This window comes from Mytilus californianus, unplaced genomic scaffold (assembly GCF_021869535.1).
Source record: "Mytilus californianus isolate M0D057914Y unplaced genomic scaffold, xbMytCali1.0.p SCAF_8, whole genome shotgun sequence".
Classification (NCBI taxonomy): Eukaryota; Metazoa; Mollusca; class Bivalvia; order Mytilida; family Mytilidae; genus Mytilus; species Mytilus californianus.
Genome location: NW_026262734.1, coordinates 36,093,118 through 36,116,084, shown reverse-complemented (window position 1 = coordinate 36,116,084; position 22,967 = coordinate 36,093,118). Strand labels below are relative to the sequence as shown.

The following is a 22,967-nucleotide window of genomic DNA, read 5'->3' as shown; positions in this document are numbered from 1 at the left end:
GGGAAGAAAGAAGCAACCCGCTGTTACTATTATAATGAGGAATGTCATTGGACCTACCAGTGCCACAGGAAATCAGGCATATTTGCCCACGGAAAACAACAGCAGTGCAACAGTCAAGTACCAGTTTTATAATTTACACGAGCAAGTATGTATGAATATGAAAATTTGTTAATGATTAAACTTTATTTTTTGTTGGTAGTCTTAACGAGAATTTTTTGTTTTTGAAAGAAGTTTTAAGAGAATTTCTAGTGGTTTTTTAATAACTTTTTTTTCAAATTCTTCATCAGTTAGTTTGAAAAATAATTTTTATGCTTTTGATCATTCAGTATTCGTGGAGCGTGCCATTAACGCTTGCATATGGGGTATATATCTCTCAGTTGTTACGATATCACAGAGCTTCTTTTTCATATCATGAATTTCTTGATAAAGGATTTCAACTTACAAGGAAGCTTTAAATCGAAGGGTTCCAAATGATGATATTGAAGTCATCCTTTCGACAATTTAACCGACGCCATCACGAGTTATTTGTCCGTTATGGAATATCTGTTTCACATTTGACGAAGGATATGTTTTTATTGCTGTAACTATAATCCCGACATCGTTTTTTCAATGTAACATCACCAAATAAGACCAAATAAGACCAATCACCGCACATGTAGATTATGATATGCCTATCCTTCCTGGGCATCTGAAATCTTACCCAGTGTTCGGTGGGGTTCGTATTGCACCGGTTTTTTATGTAGTGTTTCGTAGACTGTTGCTTGTCTTTTCGACCTTGTTTGTTTGTTTGTTTAGTTGGTTTTTTGTTTTGTTTTTTTTTGTTTTTTTGCAGGAACGTTGTTAGCTTGTATTCGACTGATGCGTTTTAATATCATTTGGTATCTTCAGTAAACTTTAATAAATTTGAGGTTCCCTTTTTTTTTGCGATCTGATATTTCATAACGGCCCCTCAACCCAAGACACGACGTCCGTAAAACGTTCAAAAGATAAATTCATCTTTATCATTATGAACCCATACAATCTTCAAGATATAGTTTCCGTACAAGCAGGATTCCTTTTTGTAAAGAATTGATCAATTACAATGATACCATTTCAGATAAAGCAAAGTATCCATATGGAGCAGGATCTGCCTAACCTTTCGGAGTACCTGACATTACCTTTCGTATCTTTGATGAAGTTCATGTTGCTCATTTTTTAGGTATATATGGTAAGCTTTGTAGAGTTCTGTTTGTTTTTGTTTTATGTCATAGCATTGCCAGCTTGTCTTCATAATATAACATTAAATATGACATTTAAAGCGAAATGAAGAAACAAAACTTGTATCTTTTATCTTCGGTTTATCGATTTGTCAAATTTCTAAATAAGAAGATATAAGAAGTAAATATAATTATAAACATATAAATATTATTGTTAATTAAGCAGCTATGTAAAATTAATATCAAATATTGTTTGATGGGCGTTAGCTTCGTTTTGTACTGTATTAATAAAGTGGAGATATACCTTCGTCTTGTTTCTACTTTAATGATATAATTGATAACAGTTTTAATTCATTGATAAACAAAAGCAAACAAAAAAGATACTTTTTTGCCTTTTTGACGATTTGTTTATCTAATATATTCAAGGTACATGTTAAGATAATTTCATTAAATTAAAAGTTAATAAAAACCTACTTAATCTATAGAATTGCTCGAAATTCAAACACAATGAAGCGTTCACATTATCACGCATGTAAGGGGTAAGTTGAATAGATAAAAAGCTAACATGTGCTCAATAAAACATATATTTTTGTACAGGCAGCTATTGCTTTTCAATGTTAAATATTAAAGCAACAAAAATAGGAGACCCAAGATTCAATATAGTAAAACATAGTTGTGTATGAAACAAACCTGTGTTGACTAAACTGATGTGGTCTGTATGTCCAGAATTTAGCTAGAAACTTGTGAATAGTGTTTGGGTAAGTGTTCTTTAATTGAACGTGTGTTTGTTATAAGGGATATAGTGAAAAAGATGAATATAAACACAGAAAATTTCCATTGTTAAATTGAATATTGTAGATATATTGTGAATTCATTTTAGAACATTCAATAGCATGAAGCCCAATTACATTATAATTAAGTGAACGTGGATTCAATTGCTAACAAAATGTTGATAGAACAACCTTAGAATTCTTTCATTCAATCTTGAAATTCGCTATGCATAGTTTATCATTACAACTGTTGTACAAAAGATATTCTACAATTTAGATATCTTTTTTCAAAGCAATGCAGTCCATGATTGAAATGTATCATGATGTAGAGACTGTTTTAAGTTTTCAGTAAGTTATCAAACAACACTGGTTAATTAAGATTTTTTTTAAGGTTTTAGTTCCATATTTACATATAAATTCGTATCTTTTTGATGTATTTGTATCTCTGAAATAAACATAAAAAGAACAACCTTAGAATTCTTTCATTCAATCTTGAAATTCGCTATGCATAGTTTATCATGACAACTGTTGTACAAAAGATATTCTACAATTTAGATATCTTTTTTCAAAGCAATGCGATTCTAAGAGAATCAATATTGGTATTATTTTAAACATATGAAGTATATATCAATGAGACAACCAACAAATACAAATATTACCCAAAACACACCAAAGGCGCTTTTCTAAAATACAACTGTGCAACAATAGTAGTATTTAAATCTCGGACGAATGAATCATTAGATAGATATTTATGTATAAAAATATACTGCTTTTCATTTGTTTCAGTAAATTGATATAGTATCAATGTCTAAACTAGTAACCAACCTCATTCAAATTTACAACATAACCAACACACTACTTTTTTTTACGTGTGTTACACTTTACACAAAACTTATGTTTTTTTCTCCTTGATTCTTTTTAGTTCCAAGAATATATTTTGCCTTGATCAGGTTATTATATGTTCCAACACATTGTAATATTTGCAACTGATTTATAAATAGACAAAACAAAAGATGTACTGTGACCTACTGTTTACAAATCATAACCTAGCTATACGTATTTGTTAACAGGAATGTGTAAACAAACTCCAGGAAGTTTTTCTTTGTAGATCCTAACAAATATGCAGCAAAATTATCGCTGGACGGATAGACGAAGGGACGAACGGACATACGGACAGATTGACAGTCCAATACGACCTCTTTTGAAGCAGAATGATAATACATGTTATATAACTATTTAATATCAGCTGCAATGTAAAAGAATATTTTTAAATGCTAGATCGATAAAAACACTATGTAGTTACATTTATGAAAATGGTACCTACCGTTGGTTGATATTTTCATATTTTCGTAAATATTATCATTCGTATTGCTCTTGACTTCTCCAAATTCTTCGTAAGTGTTCGAGCTGTAGAGAGACAATAATGACACACATAAGAATGGTTTTTTATGTACCTCTTTTATAACAATTTATATTTGATCAGGGCCCTTTTTTAAATCTTTATGTGAGTTTATACAGAACACACTGGGACATATTTCAAACAATTACTAGCATTACCTGGCATTAGATATTAGGCATTTATTGGAAGGAAACTATAAATTATGGACTACAAGGTACGTTTAATCTTGCTAACTGCTATGTGAAATAGCACGTTATCATTCAAGTGTGCTAGTGTACCTTTGTTAAGGGTAAGAAACAATGGACTGCTAGTTATATAGGGCAATTTAAACTTGACACCTACTGGATGAGCTACAATAATATAAATACAATGTTAATTTAGTTCACTACCAACATACTCAAAAGAATTGAATAACATTTATTTAGATTTACAGTGATCAGATTGATGTATGGGTCTGCTAGAAAGACAAATTATGAAATACAAAATAGGAGGAAAACACAGAGGACAAAAAAATAAGGTAACAATTATCTGAGTTTTCAAAACATTGTTGTTGATTTTTTTTTATTTTTCCTCAAATATTTTTTAATAATTATGAATGTAACAACACATATGCTACCGTTGAAAGGATTGTACAAAAACTGTAAATTCTCTTTTACCATGTACGTGTACAAAGACATAACTCACTAAAAGTAATTACAAAGTCTGATTAAAAGAAATGCCCATGAATGTAAGACAGAAGATCATTTGACAAGAAAGAACAATTAAACTTTGAGATTTTACAACAGATTCTAAATCATTTTTTTATTTTTATTGAGCTATTACATGTATATCTACTTTGTACAGCATGTTTGGTAAGCAATATGTTTAAAACTATAATAATGATAAAATATTTGTTGAAAAAACTGTTAAATTAACATGTAAATAGGCTAGTGTTTCCATGGTAATGGATATTCAAGACAATGATGTATCATCTGCATGATGAAAATTTGATAAATCTACATTAAACAAAATTTCCAAATATATACTATTATAGAACTATATAATAAAATTATTTCAACAGTTTTCTCGTATATTTTCTATTTAAATGTAACTGAATTTACAATTTTGGAATCAGAAAATGAAAGAAAAAAAGTTAATCTACACATATTTTTATTTCTTAACGTAAGCTTTCCTGAATGCACATCTTAATTGGGGACATTCCAAGACAGAATATGTCTTGATTTTGTTTTCTATTATAACCCCTCCTGTATATAGGTTCGTCTTTGGCTATCAAAATTTTGGGGTTTCAGCGTTCCTGCCAAAAGTACTCATAAAAAGAGCTTGGGGCGTTTTTTTCTAATTCATTAAATGCCTAGTCAAATAATAATAAATATCAAGATTACAAAAACAAATAATAATATTATTTAATGTTTTAGATAAAATATTTCACATTCGTAAAATTAATTTGAATAATATATATTTTACCTGTGACCTTCTCTCTTAATCCGTAAGTTTGTTACCTTTAATAAAATTTCATCACACCACAGATGTTGTGAACATAAACATGAACTTCCAGAATTCCCAACATTTGTTTACTATGTCCTGATATGAACATTATTCAAATCAGTTGACTTTAATTTTTAACAGTTGCAGATAAATAGTTATACTTGTAAAGTACTTATACTCTCCTATAAACAAAAGGTCGAATGGGAATCAAATCAGAACAAAGGTAGCTGCGACGACATAACGCAAAGTATGACATCATCGTTTGATGTGAACCGAATACATTTTTTTAATATTATTTAGCAACGTGCGTTACACAATAGATAAGAACACTACTTACATTCTTTCTGAGATTTTATGCTGCTGTTTAGCATCTGTAAAATAATAAATCAAATCGGTTTGTAATTATGTATTTTTTAATTGCGTATCGTTTATTAGCAAAATGATGTATTTCAAATTCCGTTTTTTTCCTGAACCGATTTGGCATCCGTGGAAAAAGAACTGTTCTTTTCATATATTGCTATACGAGGCACATTAGATGATATTTTGTTGGGCTTATTATACTTACTAGACATTTCTATCGTCAATGTGAATGTACAGCGGTCGATATAAATGTTCTCAGATTCATAGTTTATGATTACCTCCTTTTTTCCCTCTAGTGTATTTTATTATGTCATGTAAAAAACATCATAAAAGATACCAACTGGCTCATTATTTTGTACGCGTTTCGTCTTAAAAAGACACACCAGTGACGTTTGAAGCAAAAAAAAGTTGAAGATAACTTAGGACTCAAAATTCAGAAATTCAAGTGAATGGTCTCAGACTAAATGTACATCGGACTTCTTTTAAACTGAGTTTTACTGTGCGTATTGCTATGTGTTTTCTTTATTCTACATTGGCTAGAGGTATAGGGGGAGGGTTGAGATCTCACAAAACATGTTTAACCCCGCTTATTTTTGCGCTTGTCCCAAGTCAGGAGCCTCTGGCCTTTGTTAGTCTTGTTTATTTTTTAATTTTAGTTCATTTATATGTTTTGGAGTTTAGTGTGACGTCCATTTTCACTGAACTAGTACACAATTTTATTTAGTGGCCAGCTGAGGACATCCTCCGGTTGCGGGATTTTCTCGCTGCGTTGAAGACCCATTGGTAGCCTTCGGCTGTTGTCTGCTCTTTGGTCGGGTTGTTGTCTCTTTGACATATTCCCCATTTTCATTCTCAATTTTAAATTTTATAAATTTGTTTATTCTAAAATGCATATCTGTAGTTTTTATTTACGAAAAAGTTATTTTACTTACAATTCAATTAACCATTAGATCATGCTTGTACTCACCTGATTTTAGATCTTGTAACTCATTATATAAATGATTGTCTGTTTCGGACAGTTGTCTATAAACAATAAGACAGAAAATTATTACACTTAAGTTTACTTTATTATTACACATTTAATGGACTTACGCTTCAACACGGGTTATCTCGTGACTCTTATACCAAAAAATAAATATACAAAAGTAAAAAAGAACACTCCAATAAGACTAACTACAACATAACCCGAAATAAAAAAAAACCTAAAATATTAATTAAGTAAGAGGTTTTATATTCCATGGGTTAAATAATGCAACATCAATTTTATGCACAAGTCTCCAACTTTCATTATTCCCGAATGTCAAATAAATATACATGTGTCATATCAATTATGTCGTGTTGACGATATGCTGTCTGCATTAGCAGTAGTATACATGTATGCAAACATTGGCATTGAAGTGAAAGAAGTTGTGCATTAATTTGCCCTATCAAGGGAAGATATGCATGCCGACTAAATAAACAAGATCGATTCAACAATAAAGCTAAAAACTAAATTAGAAACATATAGGTTAAGATTAATAAACTGCAGAACATATTTTGTTCTGATTATATTTTTCTTTTGCCACCTAGGTTTCTAAAATTTGCTTTTGTTTCGAAGTATGTCGACAAGATATCTGGTATATGATAGAGACCTAGACGCTTTTGATATGAGGCCCTTAGTGAATAAGCAGGAAAAGAGACTACAATGAAAGGTATATTAAAATTCATATGTCGAAAATAAACTAACAATGCCATCGCAAAAAACGAAATGACAAACAACAGTACACAAAAACACAACATAGAAAAACTAACGACTGAGCAACAGGAGCCCAATCAAAAATTGGGGTGATCGAAGTGATACAGAAGGGTAAGCAAATCCAGAGGTTAGGGTTTTTTTCTAAATTCTGAACAATGCTTATTATCACAACTCTTGAGAAACCGTAAAACTGACCGGCACAACGTTTTAGACAAATTTCCATTTGCCACATGGCGCTACGCCAATACATTTGGGTCCAAGTGCTCTGTTGGCTTTTATAGGAGTTTCTTCCCCTGTATATTCAAAATAAGCTGTTTGGTAGGAAGACTTCTTAACCAAACATATCATGAACCTGTGTTTTTTCATGTCCTTAACCTATGACATTGAAATTTAGATCAAGGTCAAAATTAATCTGAAATTCTAGTTTTTGACCTTTTTTTATAACATCATACGTGTACATAATAAAGCCATAAGGTCTTTTGCATAAGGCTGGACGATATATGACCGTGAAAAAGATTATCTGGAATGAGAAATGTTGAAAATGTGTTGAGAAGTATTTATGCAGTTTTAAGATTGTTAGGAATGTGTTGAGACACAACTTTGTGAATAATAAAAGAAGTTCCAGAGGTGTTAGACAATGTGAAGAACATTGCGGAAAAGTAATTCTTTACATATTAGTGTAGAGACAAATTTTTTTAAATTCAGACAACATTTAGTCATTCAGAATCGTTTGTTCTTGTAGTGCTGCTCATATATAATATTACTGACTAGCATTGCTTATTTGTAAACCAATAGTATCCCTGTTAAACATTTTACATAATCTTATATAATAGTTTTTATGATATCCGCTACTGATTTCGTCTATTCTGGATTTATAATGTTTATTTACCTCCGTTTTTCTAATCCTGATTCATATACTTTGCTGTTGCTGTTTTCTGTAAAAATTGTTATTAAATATGAATATGGGGAGATATTAATAATAATATTCTGTCAAATTACCTAACAGTTTTCGTGATGTGGTATGTGGATATCTTTTATTTGTTGATCATCTGTGTTCTTCTGCATTTTTTCCTTATTCGACATTTAACGCAGAATTCCATTCATATCAGCGTCAGAGGTCACCTCACACTTAAAATGAAGTGTGAGATTTTGCAAATTGTTTAATATCTCTCTTTGATTTCAACATTACTAACAAAAATAAAACCTTAATTTCGTGGCTTATGATTTGTCAAGAGCATACTTGGGTCTTTGTATAAATATAAGGAGATGTGATATGAACGCCAATGAGACAACTCTCCACAAGAGACCAAATGACACAGAAATTAACAAGTATAGGTCACCGTACGGCCTTCATCAATGAGTAAAACCCATACCGCAAAGTCAGCTATGAAGGCCTCGAAATGACAAATGTAAAACAATTCACATTCCTTTAAGAATGACTTTTAGATGTCATTAACCTATCATCTTCTGATATTGACATACAATTTCTAAAACAACAACTTAAGAAATCAAAACAAAAGGATCGACAATAATCGACAAGGTATCCAACTTTTTTATTTGATTTTAACTTGTAAATCATTGTGCAACTGCATTCCTAAATTTCTATATAACAAAAAGGGAGAGTAAAATTTTATACCGCATTCGATTATTACATTCATTGAAATTGAAGACATCACTAAATGTTTTTATATCAATCGAAAAATTAAAAAAATGCGCAATATACAATCATCATTAATGAAGGAATACGACATTTTCTAATCTAAAAAATCTAAAACTGCGTAAATACATCGATAGAGGTTAGAGAGGAAGATACATCGTGTCGGTCAACCAATTTATGTTGGTTGACCGTCAAACGTATTTAGTGTCAATTTCAGTCGTTTTTCCTCATACCGGTGTTGGAGCAGATTTAGTGTTATCACACCTCTGTTAGTGAAGACCGAATAGTGTGAACATGCACGATCGAAGCGTATTTACTAGGATAATTATATACCATACAATAGGACAGAAAGTGTTTTTTCTGCTGAGAAATTCAAGTTGACAATTAGAAAATTACAATTATCACGTTTGTCCTATTTTCTAGTGTGAAGTCATCCATCTGTGTCGATATGAAGGAAAATATCAAGATACAAGAATACATTCTAGATTCAGTAGTGTCCTTAATCCCAAATTCAGTGGAATATAAGAGAATGATACTTACTATTATGTGAATTATTCATTAATTGGACACTATTAATATATCTGAAGGTGAAACTTAAACCAAGACCTTGTTGATAAATATTCCGTATCAACTTCACAAATAATACATGATGGTCTTGAAGTATAGATTCTGCATACTGACGTTGTTTATCATCTTAACAACGTGTAATATTGTTCTTTCATTTGTCTTTGTTCTACTATTAATATTAATTTTACTGTTGGTTTGTTTTCTGTGATATCCATTTGACGTGGCTAGGTACTTATACATCCCGTCAATGTGTTTGTATTATCTTTCATTTTTGCTGGTGTGTTTTGTATATGCGACTTTTTGTGTTTCTGTGGTTCTTATAACGTGACTCTGTACTTTAAAAGATCCCGGCATTATGTTATTGTTCTAATATATGTCATTATGTTATTGTTCTATTATCAATTTGAAAATACTTTGAACGACAAACGACAAATTTGTTTTGCTCGCGTGGTGGTATTGACCGTGTGTGGATTCTTGAAAATTCTAAAGAACTTCTGGACAATTTTAAATCTCGGTCTGTTTCTGAGGTTGGTTTTAACATAACTTTTGATTTTTTAACCCTGTGTGCCAACATTCCCCATTTGAAATTATAAAATTGTTTTGAATAAACATTGAATGACAAACTTTTTTCTTATGTGACGTTTACATTTTCTGACGTCAGACACGCGAAGCAATGAATGTGGTTTTTGGTTTGATGGATGCTTTTGTGCTTTTTTGTAAATAATTGTTTGTTTTGATATTGTAACACAGTAATGACTGCTGTACCCATATTTTGACTATTTTATTTATAATGTCTGTTTTGTTCACGCATCGTTGTAAATATAACGGAATTTGATAAGACTGTCGTACAAGTGAGAGGTTTAGCGCTATAAAACCAGGTTCAATCCACCATTTTCTACATTTGAAAATGCCTGTACCAAGTCAGGAATATGACAGTTGTTGTCCATTCGTTTGATGTGTTTTGTCATTTGATTTTGCCATGTGATTAGGGACTTTCCGATTGAATTTTCCTCGGAGTTCAGTATTTTTGTGATTTTACTTTTTAATTATAAATAAAATTGCAAGACTTTTTTTCTCTTTCTTTTTGAGATGGTTCTGTCTTGATTATCTTTCATATAAGCACAAAGGCAAGTCTGTGCAAAATTAGTAACCATTGGAATACTAACTATCTGCTGAAAAACCAATCCAGCAAATCAATTAATTTGTTATAATATCTAGCATTTTCATGATTTTATCCTCGGTGTGCATGTATTTGTTGCAAGAATCTGTGCTGTTCTTCACAAAGTAAGACTTTTTTTATTAAAGACAGATGATACAATCCCAAAGCACAGAAGACGAAAAGACCAGCACTGATTTAATAGTAAAATAAAAACAACTAAGGATTTAAAACGAATGCCACATATCACCGTTGATGAATTGCATTCATGTTGCCATCGTTTAAAAGCTGTTTTGGGATTACTTTGATTATGCTATATTTTATACACTCTTCATACTATAATTCTTCCGAAATGTCTACCACCATGTATTTTCTTATCCATTAAGGATGTTCGCTTGTCATGTTTTGGAATTTTTGTCAGATTTTCGGAATCCTCTGGTTTTATCCATTTGAATGCCTTAAAAAATTTTGCCCTCTGACCCCCATTTTTCTTTTTATAAATCTTTTACATGTATAATCATAAGCCATCTGTAAAAGTCTTATAAAATTTTTGTTATTTTTTAATAGTTTTTGAGAACTTAAACTTGTCAATGATAAAGCTATGAAAAATCAAGAGAGAATATTTTCCCGCCAAAATTTCAATGGCTAATATCTCGAAAATAAGCACACGGACCTATACTTTTTTTTCGCTCGTTTGGTTCCTTTATTAGTCCCCTATCAATATATACTAGTGCTATGAAAAGCTTGTTATTTTGAAACTGAGTAGCGAACTTCCTTAATTCATTAAATGTATTAGTCAATTTAAGATTATAATTTTACCAAAAAGCAAACATACACTTGAAAATGTATCCATTGAAATAATAAAATTTTGTTTACCTTTTCTCTTTGTCATTCGACGTTTTCTGTACATAAAAACGAATAGACTGGTAACTCCTAATGTCAATATGATAATAGCAAATCCTGTTCCTACACCGATCGCAGCACCGTTTACTGTTTCTTCATTGGGTATCTCTAAAATGAGTAAATTTGAATGTAAAATAGATAATTTTCAGAAATAAAATGAAATATGCAGCAAACATTATATTGTCGTTCTCGTTATCTTCTTTACAGTAAGCTTTATTTTCATAAATTACATTTTTAAGGAAACGATTTCAGATTAAAACTTTGATCTACATGATACAAAAATACCTTCTGAATACTGAGCTCATAACTAAATTTCTTCTGGACTTTTAAGTTGCACTCAACATAAAACAGTTTAAAATTAAAATCAATTTCGAAGCAAAAATTCCTTAGAAACCTAAAAATTTTAAAATAAGCCATCAACGCTTTTGTATAGAAAACAAAACACCCAGGTAACACACATAAACTGAGACAATCGGTAAAAGTTATAGATATGACAACTCATACTATCTGAGACCGGGAAAAGTTGTCGCTAGTGAGTGAAGACACAGACATATCGTATCGGTCAACCTATTTGAGATGGTCACACTAAAACTTAAGCAGTTTCTTTTAGAGCACTTTTTGTGTTAGCATATGCATATGCACGTGCGCAACGTTCCAATTGGTTTAATTCAATGCCATGGGAAAAACGTAAATGTAAACGAAATAGGATGTTAACAATTTATAAGTCAAAATCATCATTCTAATTTGAAGTCGTCCAAGTGTCAATATCGAGATAATTATCAAGATATGACGCAAAACTGGTAGCCTCATAGTATCCTAAATTTCAAGTATTTCGAGATATATGAGATGCAAAAATTCACCAAAATTTAGAAAGCCAAATAACAGGAGATCAAACATTCAAAACGTTTTTCAAAATAAAGAAAATCAACAGATCAATTTTAGTGTTTTACTCGATGAAATTGAGTTTTATATATGTCCATGCATGTGAAACGTAAAGTTGAAGTATTGTTATTTATGAAAAGAAGGATAATGTAATAAGAGGAGATGTAGTAAAATTGTCAATGAGACCATTATTGAACAAAGTCCAAAGGAAATAGAACTGTTTACTTACTCTGAACATTAATGTTAAAAACTTTTTTTGAAGTTCTGTTCTGCACAGATACCCCTGATAGTCTTAAAGTGTTCATCACATGACATGTATAGTTATCAGTGTCCCGTTTATGTATATTCATGATTGTAAGATTGAATCCATGATATATAAAGCTGATATTTTTCTGACGAGTCCACCATATAGTTGTAGGGAGAGGGTTAGCATCTACTGTTGGAGTAACAGTAAGTGTTTCGCCTGCTTCAATGTTATAATCTTGAATGCCAGAAATTACAGGTTTATCTGAAACGATTAATAAAGATATCTTAACATTTATTTCTAACATGCATGCAAATACAATTACAATCGTTTGTTATCTTTGGAAAGTGTATAACGTGCAAAACACTGTGCAATAACAATTATTGCGTTAAAATCTATCATCGTCCAAGTTATTATAATAATGACCGTAAGAAAAGAAAAGACACACTTTTACCTTTGAGATACTTCTACAATGGGACGATAAACAGATAATCTAGAATAGTAAAATGGTACACGAAAAAACATCTTTGGAGTGGTAACCTTAATAACAAATAGCATTGAGAATGAAAACGGAGAATGTTTCAAAGAGACAACAAGCCGACCAAAGAGCAGAAAAAAACCATAGGCCACCAATGGGTCTTCAACACAGCGAGAAAGTCCCGCACCCAGAGGCGGTCTTCACCTGGGCCCTTAACAAAAATGTGTACTTGTTCAGAGAAAATAGACGTCACACTAAACTCCGAAACATATAAATGAACCGAAATTAAAACAACATACAAGACAAACAATGGCCAGAGGTTCCTGACTTGGGACAGGCGCAAAAATGCGGCGGTGTTAAACATGTTTTGAGAGCTCCAACCCTCCCCCTATACCTCTAGCCAATGTAGAATAAACAAAAATTCATCAATACGCACAGTTAAACTTAGTTTAAAAGAAGTCCGAGTCCGATGTTAGAATAGGTAACAGAAAAAACTAAGCAAAATGACAACGATAACATAAGTTAACAAAGGACTTCTAGCAGTTACTGACATGCCAGCTCCAGACCTCAATTAAACTGATTGAAAGATTATATCTTCATCATTTGAAGATCAAGCACAATCCCTCCCATAGGGGGTTTGGTATCATACCATCATGAAATATACGAGAAAAACATAACCCGTATCATGCCAACAACTGGTTTTAGAATAAATGTGTTTATTTCAGATGCAAAGACCCTATGAGTGAATCAATATTAATTCAACAAAATGCCATCTTTAATGATCTGACAATAGATAAAACAACTTTTTTGCACCTGTCATAAGTCAGGAACCTTTGGCCTTTGTTAGTCTTGTATGTTTTTTAATTTTGGTTCAATTATATGTTTTGGAGTTTAGTGTGACGTCCATTTTCATAGAACTGGTATACATTTTTGTTTAGGGACCAGCTGAGGCCCACATAAGGGTGCGGGATTTTCTCGCTGTGCTGAAGACCCATTGGAGGCCTTGCGTTATTTTATGCTCTTTGGTCGGGTTGTTGCCTCTTTGACACATTCCCCGTTTCCATTCTCAATTTTATGATTTACAGGTAAATTACCTTTTTTTCTTGTTTATAAACTTACAATGTACATCTATTTGTTGCCTCGTTCTTGTTGATGTACCAACCGAGTTTGTAGCGATACATGAATACTGTCCGATATGCTTCATTAAAACTGTTGCTATGGTTAAGACTCCACCCCTGATGTTACCAGCTGGATTAGTCCATTGATACATAATATCATCTGAAGGATTAGCGTCATCTACTACACTTAAACCATTGTGGTGACGTCAGCCTATTCATTTACCGTGGATTCTTTTTCTAGAATCAACGCTTCCTGAATCTGCCGCTGAAATGGACTCACCAAATTATATTCAATTGTTTCCTTTGTGTGTCTAATTTCATTAAGTTTGAATTGGCTAATTTACTGATTTCTGTTCACTAATGGAATTAATTTAAAAACTTACTTTTAATTTTTGTAATTTGTATATGCCTTCACTGGGAATCGAACCCTTCCTTGAAATCTGTTATGAATGACTGACATCAACATATCGACGAAACCTCTCGGCTACCAATGGGTTACAACTTAGATGTCTATTTTATATATATAAATGAACATCGGACACACAGGGGTTGTACCTTTATATATACACAATGGGCAGTCGTATAGTATAAGTTGGTAGCCGCGAGGTTAGCATGCTTAAAATCAACGAGTTAAAAGATGGGGATTTGTCGGTTTAGGTTCGAATCCCTGTATTATCTCTGTTGTCCCAATTCTGTTTTTTTTTCTAATTTTGCATGTTATAGTGGATATTTTTGTAATACATGTAATAGCGTGTTTTACCGTTTATTTTTTGGATTATTATTGGCTATTTCACATGTTTGAAACAAAAATGATTACATTCTATTTGTCAATTTTTGTTGTATAAATATAGTATGATTTCATCTGTTTTACTACATAATTTTACAAATATTTGTTCCCAAATTCCTATGCTAGAAAATCGTGATGTGCCTAGAGTGCTAGAAATTTCGGTAACATACTTATTACATATACTTTATATATGCTCTTTGGTCGGGTTGTTGTCTCTTTGACACATTCCCCATTTCCATTCTCAATTTTATTAGAAATAAGTTCGAAAATGTCTTATTTTGTAAAAACAGATAATATTCAGATGCCTGATAATATAAAGATCTTTAAAGGTAGAAGTGTTATATTTTTATTTTGTTAACCAATTAATTGTGATCTGAGAATTATCAATGCATCGTTGGACACGATAACATGGTTATTTAAACTCACTTACAATACCTTCTAATTAAGAAAAAGCTTTAAATTTGAAAAGAAATTAACACAATAGTTTAAGTTATAGATACAATGGATAAGCGTAGATTCATGAAAAACAAACCATTCGCCCCCCGGGCTCATGGTTTTTTTTTCAAGAATCCACGCTTATCCATTGTATCTATATAACATATCAATCGGACGTTTTGTTGTCCTTTTTGCACGATGAATGGAATATAGTGAGGTTCAATGTGAACTGACGGTGAATCTTTAATTGATCAATCAAAGCAATATATAAATCATCAGTGAACATTGTTTCATTCTGTTTTATATATTGTAAAGGTTTTATTCAGTTTAGATATTGATCCTTTATGATGCTAATATGACTGAATTGATTGTTATTTGTGGTAAAAAAAATGTTGTGATTTGGTTATATACACTGATTGAAACAATAGGAAAAGGATTGACTTCCTAGACAGGGTTAAACTTTACAACCACATGTGAACATGCTTATTCAAACATAATATCGATTTCGGAAGGCACGACAAGCGTTTCTTGAATAACCACCAGGCATGTTAGATACTAAATAACTACAAAGTGTTTTTTATATAAACAGTACAGACACATTGAATCGAGGTTAAAAGGGATAGCAAAATAAGCCCATTCGCAATTGCCAAAGGAAGAGGCAGAAATATTACCTAGTGATGTCACGGTTTTATGTTGCATTTAGTGCTGATATCAGTTATTTTCTGATGATATGGTTTAAACACTTCTTTGAGTTGATAAACTAGATGCTAATTTTGGAAAAATTATGTTATCGGATTTTTTTAATTCGAACAAGTGGTGTATTTGTCGTTCACTAGATGAAATATTTAATATTAAAAAAATCTCGTTGACGATTATATACTTTAAAAAGATAACACGGAAATGAATTGTAATAAAACCAATATTTCAATTTTAATATATTTTTGTTTTATTCTTCCATGAAAAAAAGGCTTGGCTCCTATTCCATAAGATTTGCACTTACATTGAACATTGACATTAAAAATTTCCTCTGATGTCCTGTTCTGTGGGAGATGTCCTGAAGCTGTTATAGTGTTCATTGCATGACAGATGTAGTGACCACTTGAATTTCTCTGTATGTTACTGATTATAAGATTCGAATCATTACACCTGAAACCGGTTTCATTTTGATGAGTCCACCATACAGATACAGGGTATGGATTAGCATCAATAGAAGGTGTAATTGTCAGATTAGATCCTTCTGTTATGCTGTAATCTGGTATATTGAAGATCAATGGTTTGTCTATACAAATGAATACTTTTTTGGTGAAATTGTACTGTTGAATAAACATTATATATACCGTTATATTGTATATAATAATATTAAATAAAATGTCAATTTTATTTTGACGGCTTTATGCACTGGGAATTGTTGAAAATTTATAACACCTTAGGAGGTAATAACAATATATTTTTAAGGTAATGAGTCCGTAAAAAAGGTCAAAGTGTACCATATCCTCTCGTACTATTTGATGTTAATAAAATGAATTATTACTTTAACGTTGTATGAAATATCCTTAGTTTGTTTGTTTGTTTGTTTGTCTTTTCTCAATATGTACATGTAGTGTGCCCAATAGTGTTCTGTCAACCATTGTTTGTTCTTTCTGTTTGGCCATGGTGTTGACTGTCTTTTTCAGCTTATGGCTTTCATTGCTCCTGTAACATAAACCATTTTATAGTTTGATTGGAATAAATCCTAGAAACATTGACCTTAGATGAAATTGATCATCGGTATAAATCGTCTTTGGTGATACAGTTTATTACGTTGTAAAATCCCTAGCTTTGAAATGTTTAGGTTTCAGTTCCGTTCTTGATGAAGGTAAATCCAGAAAAGCAGTTCTGACGCACGACATGTATGAACTGTTTTTAGCTTATTTATGACACTGACACTGGGCCAATACCACTGTTGGTTATCTGTTAGTGAATGTCATCAGACACTGATACAAAAATAAGTTTGTGGTTGAAGATAGCAATCTGTTCTTCTTAGGTAATAAATATATCAAAGTTTTTCAGTGTATAACCTATGACGAACCAACAGTGATATGCCATATGATTTCACATCTATAAATAATAGAAACCTTTAACCATTGTCATAGATGTCTATATTTAATTTCATTATCATATAAACAAAACAAATTATTTTGAAATAAATAGCCCAATCCCTTTAAACCTACATCGAGCTAGCACATTTCTTTGTGACATGATTAAAGCCATATAAAACGAGTCTCTTGTAATTTTAATGTTATCAAAACCATTCAGCCAATGCATGCAGATATTCTTACCTAAGTCCTGTATGCACGGGTTTTTTTAATACTATTACAACTCTATAGCGTATTATCGACAAAAATATTTCATTCATTAATGTTGATATCAAGCTCATTAACTTTCGTGTTTGTTGCCGAAGTTAACTAAATCGTGACATTGATAAAAAAAATGAACACTGAACACGTAGAGCACGGGCCACACCCGTGAATTTATAGAGGCTTTATATGTTTTTTTTTAATATTTTCCATGCGTTCCTATTTGTTAATCTAACGTTTCCTGAAGGATGCACACCTCTGAGGAGCCAAAAATTTCTAGAATTAAACTTTTTTCTTAACCTGATTATTGGGTTCATATGACTTCAGAAAGTAATTGATAAAGAAAAAAATCATATGGTGGTGTACTCCTTTTTTTGCTACGGCCATTCGAAAGTACTCATTTTTAATGATTTTCACACATTTTTCATCAAATTTTACCTATTTTGGGGCTATTATCACGAACAAAATCAGTTTCACAATTAAACCTTTTTTACTTAAGATGAAATGGACCAATCTAAATAAATTTAACTTAAAAAACTATAGGTTGGTGTTAAAATTAGAAAGTTTTATAAAATTTTGTTGCTTTTTCATGTGAAATTGACCGTGCTGTCAATTTTGTAAATTTGTGATTTTTCTCTCTCTTTTTTAAAAGAGAAAACATTGATATGGGATGTACGTATTTTGGTAAAATCATTTCTTTTTACTCCTCGCCCATTTTCTCAACATTGAAGGCTGATGACAATGATCGGATTGGTTATAAAATTACAGTAAGTACACAATTTTTTCATAGAGTTTAGTTTGATAATAATATTTTTTAAATTCATTGATATTTTCCACTTGTATCACATGTTTCGGAAATAATTCCCGAACGTGATTTCAACGAGACTGAAACATCAGAAGAATACATCTTTAACAGTTATTAAATAGTTTGTTGTACATAATGTGTTCTTTAAAAATCGGTTATTTCTATTTATCTTCCAGTGCACGTTTATTTACATTCTTTCATCACGATTTCCCCTCGCACTTGCGTTGCGCGGTGACCTAAGTTCTTACGAGAGGTCTCGTAGTTAACGTCGCTGCATCTGTAAAAATATCCGCGAATTAAGTTACGGGAAAACAATAATTCAGTATCAGTACATTTATGACAATTTTGATTATATAAATGATTTTCTTCCACAAGAATGTTTACAGACACTTGTTTAATTGTAAAACTTATAATACATCTTTATATTCTTTTTGGGCGGGGAGGGGGGGATTTGAAGTTTTATATGACTTTAACAAATAACAGAATAATTTATACATACACAAAATATCAATACTTCGGTTAAATGATCTGACACTTTGTCCCTCAAAATTTACAGCTGTGCAAAAAATGTCTTTCCAGCGTCGGTTGAATTACCGATGTATTCAAAAACACTTGACGATGTGACTTTTCCATCACACCCAGGATTACATCCGTCAGCCTGCGTAACAGCAGCATCAGTAATATTTGCACCAGAAAGATACCACTGTATCCTTGACGATGGCCGACCGGCGTTTGTTGTACATGTAAAGTGTTGACTTGAACCGGACAAAATTTCTGTTGGATTTAAATCATATGGAGTTGATGTTATATTGACTTGGGTAATTGGCACTGAAAAATATAAATACTGGTATCAAAAATACACAAGGCTTAACTCAATCAAAACAAGTTGCTTTAGTAGTATATGTTGGTATTACATATTAGTATTTACTTAGTCTGTTGCAAGAATGTACATTATGAAGAACACACCATGAACTGACTACCATAATAAAAAAAAATCCATTGGCTTATACACTTATATGAACCAAGGAAAGGAGATATCGAATGTGTCATACATGTGACAGCAATTGAACGACACAAACACCAAAAGAGTTGTAGATATCAACTAGACATTAGTGATATATAATGTCTAGGTGTCGTAAGATCAAAAGTTATAAGCAAAGTACATCATGTGCCAAAATCTTTAGGTCAATGTATAATTCATTAGAGGAATAGCAAATGTTGGTAAAAATATGGTGAACAAATGACAACGCTAACCACCGACAACCTATTCCTCTGGGGAGAAGAACGGACAAACAAAAGGCCAAAATTTTAAACATTGCTTGGTATGAGTCAAGTTAAAGTCAAGTTTTTTTTTCTGTATTCGGACCTGTACATGTATCAATAATATATTATCCTAAGTGACTTATGAACTAAACTATGTGCAAAACACGACGACGATTATTTGACTATGAAACGCTCACCAAGTTAAGTGAAAATTGCAAATGACATGTACATTATGAATAATTATGAATTGTTACTTACAGTTACCTATAACTTAAAATAGCAAGAAAACATAACGTTGATTATAAATCATAAATATTAAGTCATATAAACTTACCACAGGTGATTAGACATGTTCATTTAAGTTTGAATCCATAATGATGATGATTGATGGCTGATTAACGTCCAGCGGCAAATTAAATGCATATTCAGGACGAGAACACGGTAATGTGATATGAATATTAACCCTGGTTTGTAATTAACCGAGACGCTGAACCGGATTTTAAACTTGCTTATTTACAAGGTTATAGTCCGCAGGAAAACATGTCTTTGCTCTTATTTCTTAAAACCGCGTGCTGAGCGGAGAAGAAACAAATACAAATTTTAAAGTCTTTAATGTCTACAGTAGACAATAAAAAACTCACTGTCATATATCTCAAAGGCACAAGACGAATAAAACGTACGGCAAATGTTCTTATACCGTATTCAGGATTGACTTATGTATGAAATATACAGGTACATGTAAACCTATTGTGTCTTAAACTTCTGTTACCTCTACTTTATGCTTACATATCGAAACATTGTACCATTGCCGTTTCATTAAAAGAGAAGAGAATGATACAAAAGGTACATCTAAACTCATAGGTCGAAAATAAACTGACAAATCCACGGCAAAAAAAGAGACAGATCAAAATATAAACAACATAATACAAAACACAACATAGAAAACAAAAAACTGAGCAACACGATCCCCATTAAAATCAAGGGTGATCTCAGATGCTCCAAAAGGGTTAACAAATCCAGCTCCACATGAGGCACTCGTCGTGCTGCTCATGTAAATAAAATTCAAGTGATAATAATTCGGTAGTTCGCATTTGGGGGGAAAACGTATGACAAAAGTACCGAACTCCAAGGCAAATTCAAAAAGGGGAAATTCCTTAAACACTGACACAATCAAACGCTATAAATCAACGGAACAAATGAAAAACAAATGAAAAAGAGGACGGGATGTTTTTACGATGTGAAACAGATATTCTAACTCGCGATGGCATCTGTAAAGTTTTCGAAGGGATTATTCCAACTGCACCATTTAGACCTCTTGGTTTAATAACTTCCTTGTGATGAAAGATGAAACCATGATAGGAAACGCAAGCCCTGGAATATCGTTTTAACTGGGAGATAAATACTTGTGTGCAAGCGCAGCTGGAATGTTGATATATAGAAATGGAAAGTTCACAATTGGGAAGCTAAAATCATCTCGTTTGTCGTAAAGTTTTGTTGTCAATCGACATTTAAAGTACGTTAGAAGTTATCCTATATACGTGAGTAATTACACGAGTATCATTGGACGTATATAAGAAATATATACAAGGGCATAACAACCCCTATGCATAAACAGTTGCGCACATACTAAACGTATTTAAAGAGGATAACCCAAACAGACCTCTTCATTCTGCCTTCAGCAGTACCTTGGCATTAGAAATGAAACAGATGAATGTATGCTACATGTAGGTACGCCCTTGGTAGCCATATATTCTTGGATGATTATTTATAACTGCCAAAGGTCTGAAAATTATTTCCATGTGTACTCATTGAATAATCATAACAGTAATATTGGTATATTATGCATGCAGTAATTGTAATAGCTCTTATAGAAAATCATGCATTTACATTCTTATTAATTCAAGTATTAAATTGCCTATAACTATCAAAATATGGACTTATTTATCTTTCACGATCAAATATGGTAGAAAATTTTAAAGATTCTACTTTTTGTAAAATAATCCAAACCCTTAACAAAAAATAAATTATTGTATTTTACTTTATTAACTGATATACTAACGATTAAGTTTCAAATATACATTATATACATTTGTAGCATAGCATATTGGAATTTGACAATAATTGGTTCTTACACGTGTTTTTCTTAAATTATTTGCATAGTATTTTGTCTCGCCTATTGTGCTTTTTTAAGAACTGCATTTTTTCTTGACCTTAATGCGCAGTGTGAATAAGTAATAATAATCATTTTGAAAGAAACAATTGTTTGACGAGTAACAACATTTGCATAGTGAAAAAACTGACACTGACGAATAATATGTAGATGAAATGCACGTCCGATGTACCAAATGATAAGCCTCATATCTTTGATGAGTGTTTGCAACCACTGGGTAGATGCCACAGCTAGTGAACGTTTCGAGTTGACACGAAATTTTAGCATTATGCATGGTATATATATGTTCTTAAATTCTCTATTTATAGAATGTTTGATTATTTCAAACAGTTAAATTTCCTGAACTGTATTTAACACACATTTTTCGGAATTTTCTTTTTTTAAAGCTTCAAATTCATATTTATTTTGCCTTCTAACTGTTTTGAATTGAGTGTCACTGATTGAATCGCGCGTCTGGAGAACCAAATTATAATCCTTGTATCTTTGATGACTTACAAATAAACATAATTATATCTAACGCTACGTACCATATACATACAGCTGCACCGTATTTGAGATTTCATCTCTATTGATACCTCGACATGTCCAAAGAGATCCATGTAAGGAGTCTATATCAAATGTTCCAGGTATCGTCAAAATGATAGATTTATAGTTGCAGGTACAATTGAAGTTTGGATTGCTATAATATAGTCTACAAGTACCATCAACCCCCATGGCACATTCATACTTGTCATATATGTAAATAATCACGAACACAAAGTATCCATCATAACTACAAGTCAAGTTAAAGTCTTTTCCAGCAGTTGCTTTGTCAGATGATGTTGAAATTATAAATGCTACAAATAAAACAACGTGTTTAACTTTTGCTGATTTAAAGGAGAGGCGACAGATACCAAAGGGACATTCAAACTCATAAGTAAAAACAAACTGACAACGTCATTGCAAAATAAAAATAAAAAGACCAAAAGACAAACAACAGTAGACAAAACACAACATAGAAAACTAAAGACTGAGCAAGTTCAATTATCATTTATGAGAAACAATAATTACCTTAACTATATCGATTTCAGTTAAAGACCTAAACTAAATATATAATAATGTCATCTTGATTCTTTTATGTATAACAGTATCGAAAGCGTACTGATACCAACAACATGAACAAAACAGGCAAACAGTTAGTGTCTTTAATTGTTAAAGTCACTTGCATTGTTGCATTTATAA

The 22,967-nt window shown here is 31.8% G+C and overlaps 1 protein-coding gene and 1 long non-coding RNA gene across 2 annotated transcripts; both read right to left on the bottom strand.

Annotated features, from left to right (window-relative positions):
• Window positions 1-1,334: 1,334 nt before the first annotated feature.
• Window positions 1,335-14,134, bottom strand: LOC127712348 (B-cell receptor CD22-like). Its single transcript, XM_052218719.1, has 8 exons — window positions 13,952-14,134; window positions 12,340-12,618; window positions 11,202-11,336; window positions 7,835-7,880; window positions 6,178-6,233; window positions 5,188-5,221; window positions 3,291-3,373; window positions 1,335-2,411 (listed from the first exon to the last, which is right to left on the bottom strand). Exons 1-8 carry the CDS (start codon window positions 14,100-14,102, stop codon window positions 2,353-2,355), a joined length of 843 nt encoding a protein of 280 aa, XP_052074679.1. The 5' UTR covers window positions 14,103-14,134; the 3' UTR covers window positions 1,335-2,352.
• Window positions 14,135-15,354: 1,220 nt separating this feature from the next.
• On the bottom strand, window positions 15,355-22,569 carry LOC127712350 (uncharacterized). Its single transcript, XR_007987050.1, has 4 exons — window positions 22,274-22,569; window positions 18,813-19,141; window positions 16,173-16,451; window positions 15,355-15,413 (listed from the first exon to the last, which is right to left on the bottom strand). It is a non-coding gene; the product is annotated as an uncharacterized LOC127712350 (long non-coding RNA).
• Window positions 22,570-22,967: the final 398 nt, after the last annotated feature.

What these genes read in the sequence shown, in the direction of transcription:
- LOC127712348 (XM_052218719.1), bottom strand. Translation starts at nt 14,102, where the DNA reads ATGTATCAATGGACTAATCCAGCTGGTAACATCAGGGGTGGAGTCTTA. An exon ending in GCAACAAATAGATGTACATT is followed by an intron (nt 12,619 to 13,951) that starts GTAAGTTTATAA and finishes TAATCGTTTCAG; the next exon opens with ATAAACCTGTAATTTCTGGC. An exon ending in CATAAAATCTCAGAAAGAAT is followed by an intron (nt 3,374 to 5,187) that starts GTAAGTAGTGTT and finishes GTCTCTCTACAG; the next exon opens with CTCGAACACTTACGAAGAAT.